General features: G+C 56.5%; 1 protein-coding gene and 1 pseudogene across 1 annotated transcript in view; one reads left to right on the top strand and one right to left on the bottom strand.

Annotated features, from left to right (window-relative positions):
- LOC105554117 overlaps nucleotides 1–1888 on the top strand; it is an 18951-nt pseudogene extending 17063 nt beyond the window's left edge.
- A 1067-nt stretch (nucleotides 1889–2955) lies between these two features.
- Nucleotides 2956–5683, bottom strand: part of LOC105554116 — a 19918-nt gene continuing 17190 nt past the window's right edge. Inside the window, 3 exon segments of the mRNA XM_012000408.1 lie at nucleotides 2956–3015; nucleotides 3120–3220; nucleotides 3816–3911. Of these exon segments, the coding sequence (XP_011855798.1) occupies nucleotides 2956–3015; nucleotides 3120–3220; nucleotides 3816–3911 (257 nt within the window).

The following is a 5683-nucleotide window of genomic DNA, read 5'->3' as shown; positions in this document are numbered from 1 at the left end:
AGATAACCAAAACAAGTCACCTTAGAATTCTTTCCTGAAATTACTGTTGGTGACATTTCTAGACTTCTCTATGTTTGAGTATATATTTTGAAAAATGTTATACTGGAGAAATGGGTTTTAACTTTTTTTTGAGACAGGGTCACACTCTGTTGCACAGGCTGGAGTGCAGTGGTGAGATCATGGCTCATGCAAACTCTGCCTCCTGGGTTCAAGTAATTACTGTGCCTCAGCCCCCCTAGTAGCTGGAATTACAGGCCTGTGCCACTACACCGGCTAATTTCTGTGTTTTTACTAGGGCTGTGATCCCTGTGTGTCTCTGGGCCATCAGGCTCTTCCCCTCTCTAAACCTCGGTGTTCCCCTTCTAGAGAATGGGCAGAATTTTCTTCAGACAATACTTGCTCATGTGTTGGGGCCACAGAGAGGAATGGGGCATAGAGTTTCAGCAAGGAGCTGGACATAGGCGAGAAGCAGTCAAGATCAGAGGGATGAGAGGGTCCCGTCACGTCCCTGATTGCCCAGGACCTCACTGAGTCCTCACATGCATGACAAGATCTGTCCCACGAAGTCAGAGGCAAAACCCCTCAGCTCTGCCCCAGTGCAGGGGCTGCAAGAAACCCATATCTCCTCTTGGGGCCCCCTGATAGGATGACTTCTGCAAGCTCATGCCATCCTAACCGGGAGAGCTGTTCCACACCCAAGTTGGGAGAGCGCTGGGTGAAATCAGTCCCCTCCAGGTATGCACAGCCCAGAGCTGCTCTCCTAGGACCCCTCAGCCACAGAAGGCACTGGTCCTCCTACAGTGCTGCCCCACCCCCACCACCGCAGCCTCCTGGGAGTGTGGTCAGGGTGCCCTCCTTCGGGCTCTGCCCTCGCACCCACTCCTACACAGCTACTCTCCCTGCCGGCTGCCCCAGAGACCAGATTGGTTTGGGCCTCTGCCTCCACAGGCCCAAACTACCATCTCTTCTGCTCCCCAGAAAGCCAGTTCCCAGCAGACAGGCAGTGTTCCCTCTTCATTCCTCAACACAGAGGGCCCATCACAACCCCCTCAGCAGACGGTAGAGCTACCCACGCATCCTCTTAAAGAGGCTTCACCATTGATGGCCACAAGCCCCACCATGACCTCCTCCCAGGGAGTGAATTTTCTTACATGTCTCCCACCAGAGCAGCGACAAAATAAAACATAAAAGCAGCATCTGTTACATTGTCAGCAACATTTCCTACTAGGATCAACTCTCGGAGTGAGCAACATTATTCCATTAGATGGATCAGTGCAGGGGGTAGCAAGCGTTTTCTGTAAAGGGCCAGATGGAAACTCTTTAAGGCTCCGCAGGCCACTGTGTCTCCGTCACCACATACTCAAACCCTCTCCTGTAGCAAGAAAGCAGCCCTAGACAACATGTCAACAAATGAGCATGGCCACATTCCCAGAAACCTTTCTTTATGGACGTGGAAGTTTGCATGTCATGTACTTCTCATGTGTCACAAGATACGATTCTACTTTCCATGTTTTCAACCATTTAAACATGTAAAAGCCATTCTTAGCTCATGGGTCACACAAAAACAGGCAGCAAGAAATCTCGTTTTTAGACCAGCAGCAGCTGACCCCCCGATGGAGCATTAGAGCTTGGGTGCGCGTCCCACCCCAGGGCTTCCAGGAGAGGGAGAGCAGGCTGATGCCACCTCCACCCCATCTCTCTAGGGGAGAAGGCAGAGCTGGTGCTCTATGAAGTTTGGCTGCAGATCCTGGGCCAGCACTACACCAAGGCCTTGGAGGACAAAACCAGCCCTGACCTCTGGGCACTTCAGGGGCAGCTGACGAGATGGGTGAAGTGGCGGAATGAAGTAGGGGGGTCGGGGAAGAGGCCTCGGGAAGATGGGGGATGACTGGACAAGACTTTGTTAGAGCTGTGACCCTCTTCATCCTCTCCTGATCCCCCAGCTGACCCTTGTCCTCAGACCTCTACAAAATTTTGACCAAGAGGTGGTGGAGGAATTCTGGTGGGTCCAGGGTGGCCTGGGTGGCCCAGGGCTCAGACCTGCGTTCTGGGGTTGAGGGCAGGAGGCTGGAAGAGGTGACCTCCCTTAGGCCCCTCAGGCTGCCAGCCCCCTGAAGTGGGATGATCCTCCCACCAGGCTGGATCCACTGACCACGAGAGTGGGTGCCACCTTCTTCAGGGCGGTGCCAGGCCAGGCTTTCATGTGGGACTGTGTGCGCCAGGGTCTGCACATCCTGGGGGAGGCAGAGGGCCACTTGGTATAGATGGTCATCCCAGACCTCAGTCAGTACCTCCTTCCCTCTGTAGGCCCCCTCCATCTGTCCACGTGCCTCCTCCCTTGGGCTCACTGCCTCTGCATGCCCTGATCTGAAACCTGCCTCCCCTCCTCACGGAGCCCGCCCAGATGCTTCTAGCCCCAGCTCTCTGGTCCCACAGCAACTTCTGGGCCCAGATTCTGCCTTCTCAGAAGTCTGGGAGGCAGAGCCCTGCCTGGCCATAGCCTTCTTGGTCTGCTCTAGGCACTCCTAGCCCCGAACCTGGTATTTTAAAAAGTGATTTCTGGATATTTAGAAAGTCATCCGGTATGAGGAGCTGGGAGGGTCCCAGGGTAGAGCCCACAAGAGGAGGAAGATTGAAAAGGGGTCAGAGTGGGAATGGGGGCTGCTGAGGGAAAGGCCCACCCCCAACCCTGATCCCCAAACCCAGCCACAATGCCAGTCAGCCTCAGGCCAGAGGGTGTGAGCAATGGGGGCCCTGGCTGCTCTACAGTGGATCAGAGCCACTGGGCGTGGGGGGGGGGGTCTTCCAGGGGAGGTTTGGGGATGCCCGGGCAAGGTAAGGCAGGCTCCCAGGGCAGAGACTGAGGCTGACCCCTCCAGCCCCCGTGCTGCAGCGGGGGAACACCGGGATAGGCAAGAGTCTTAACCTAGAAAGCCCCAGCAGCTCCTGTGCCCATCAGGACACTGTTGAGGCTTGGTGGTGGTGGAACCCAGGAATGGTCTTTGAACCCACAATCTGGAAGGGGAAGCCAAGGACAGTCCTCGCCCTTAGGCTCCCCTACCTGCAGGCAGTGGGCAGGCCCAGTGAGGGGACCCCAGGAGCGCAGACCATGAACTTACCTGGCCAAAGACAGCAGCCAGCACCAAGACATCAAAGAGGGCGGGTAGAAAGGTCATCACATCGGGGTTGACTGCGGCCGGCACCAGGTTCCTCTGTACTTCTGGAACACACAGGCCTCTCCTTCCTATCCCTGAAGTGCCTCTGCCCCCACCCCAGCACCCCGAAGACCAGCTTAATAGATGCACTTGTCCTGGGTCAGCCCCGCTGTCCAAGCAACTGCAGTTTCTGACTAGAGAGCCAGGGCGGGGCAGGGTGTAGGAGGGGTCCCTGGAAGATGCCCCCCAGGATGCCCTGATGCCTAAAACGTTCCCCATTGGGCCTTCTCAGGGAGGGAGGGTTATGGCAGCCTGTTCTCTCCAGCCACCTTCTTCACCACAGGAGCTCTTACAGACGTCACAGGAGAGAACTGGATCACTGGAGCCAGGACCAGCATGGATGCAGCCCTGGGGCTGAGGCTAAGTGGACTCTGGGAGACCGTCACTCTGTCTTCAAGCTTTGGTCTCCTGGCCCTCTACAAGCCAGGCTGTTTCAGGCTTTGCATGAGGCCTTGCACAGAGACAGAGTTCAAACACAGCTGGTGAACAGAACGGGCTTTAGGGAGGGGGCACATACCTAGTGGTGGGGGCTGGGTACCAGTTAAGGGAGGCCCTGGGGCTAGCGTGGTCTGTCTGGAGGTGGCACAATGGGACATGCACCATGTGAGGAGAGAGGGTCCACCTGGAAGTGTGGACCAGCCAGATGGCCACCAAGCTGGATGGCCACCACCAGAGCCTGCATGACACTAGAGGGGGCTGGGAAGGGATAGAGGACAACTCAAGGGCAGGGAACCTGGTTTCCTTCATACAGACACGTGAGTCTTCCCGAAGTGGGTCTTCCTCAAGTGGGTGAGGAAGTATTCAAGACACACCTCCAGTCCACCTCAAACCATCTCAGGAGGCCACCACCAATTCACACAGGCCAGCTGCATTGTCACAGTGACCCCAGAAGAGCACAGTCCTGTCCTTCAGATGAATAAACAGAGGGAGAGACACATCTCACAGCCAGGAGCTGGGACTCAGACCAGGTCCAGCTGCAGTGCTGCCTCGATGGCTCTGCCTGCACCTTCTCTGGGACTCAGTTACCGTTAACAAGTGAGCGCTCGCTATGGGTGAAATAGGTGCTATTATCCCTGTCCAGCTGCTGGGGAAAGGAAAGCAAGGCACAGGTGACTTGCCCAAGGCCAACGTGACAGGGCTGGTTCAACCCCATCTGTCTCAGGCAGCACATCCCCATGGCAGAGGCTTTACTGTGATCCAAACCTGGAAGGTGGAACTCCTTCCAATGTCCCACCCAGGGCACACAGCATGCAGCCCCACGTTTGGGGAGGTGACAGTGTGGGGAGGTGACAGTGTGGGAAACAATCTGGCTAGGCCAAGGCCTCATGGAGCCCAGGGTTTCCTAGGGTCAGGAGAGCTCTGGAGCCCACTCCAACACCTATTGTAAACCTGGAATCTGCACCTGCAGGAGATCAGGAGAGGGGTTCATCCTCCAATGCACCTGCAGCAAGGTGAGACAGGCACAGGTGGGTGCCCTGCTTCCAACCAGCCTCAGGTGGGCAGGAAGCAGATCTCCTGCCTGACCTTCCTCTCCTGCCTCCCCAAGCAGAGGAGAAGGGGCAGCCGCCCATCAGGCCATTGCCCAGATTGAAGCCGCTGAAGCTAGGTCCCAACAGGCGAGTGTGACCCCTGACTATCCCAGGCCCGGCCCAAGGCAGTCCTGTCTCTGGTGAGGGCCTGGTAGACAGGAGATGTGATGTCCCCACATGGCTCTATAAACCTCTGATTGAGGATAATCAAGGAAATGGACAAGAACATCATGCCTAGTCAAGACCCTGGCAGGCACAAGGGGGACCGGGGCAGGCAAAAGTCAGTTTGGGCCCAGGCCTAGCCCCTGGAAGGATGGTGGGTGAGGGACCAGCCACGGTGAAGGGGAATGGATGGCCATGGGCTGGGTGGCCAGGGCTGTCAACTCCTGCAGCCCCTGCAGAACATCTGCCCAGGCCTGGCTCTGCAGTCAGCCTTCTGCCTGGAGCCACAGGTGCCTGGACACTGGCCTGCAGTAGGGATGGTGGTAGGAAAGGCACTTGTGGCCACATGTGGGTGCCTAAGCATGGGACAGAGGAGTATCTTGCCCCCAAAGAAACCATAGAGGCCTAGAGCTTAAGCAGATGTGACACCATCAATAAACCCCCTTGTCCTGGGTCACATCAATTAAGTCAGCACCTACCCTGACCCTGAAGCTGCAGCTCAGTCTGGTTGAGACTCACAGAGAGATGTTAGTGCTGGGCAGGGGGCCTGGCCCAGCCTGCGATGTCCAGCAAAGCTGTGGGCTGGACAAGAATCTCTGAAGATTAGTCCAGGAAAAGGACAGCTGTGTCTGGGCAGGGAGTGGGGGCAATGCCCAAGGTGCAGGAGGCCTGAGGACATTTAACTAAGTAGGGTGCCAAGTCAGGATGTGCAGAAGAGAAGGTGGCATAGCAGCATCCTGCCCAAGGCCAGACAATAAACCTAGGGGCCACCTTGTC

This window comes from Mandrillus leucophaeus, unplaced genomic scaffold (assembly GCF_000951045.1).
Source record: "Mandrillus leucophaeus isolate KB7577 unplaced genomic scaffold, Mleu.le_1.0 Scaffold628, whole genome shotgun sequence".
Taxonomy (NCBI): Eukaryota; Metazoa; Chordata; class Mammalia; order Primates; family Cercopithecidae; genus Mandrillus; species Mandrillus leucophaeus.
This window is presented reverse-complemented; position numbering and strand designations above follow the sequence as displayed.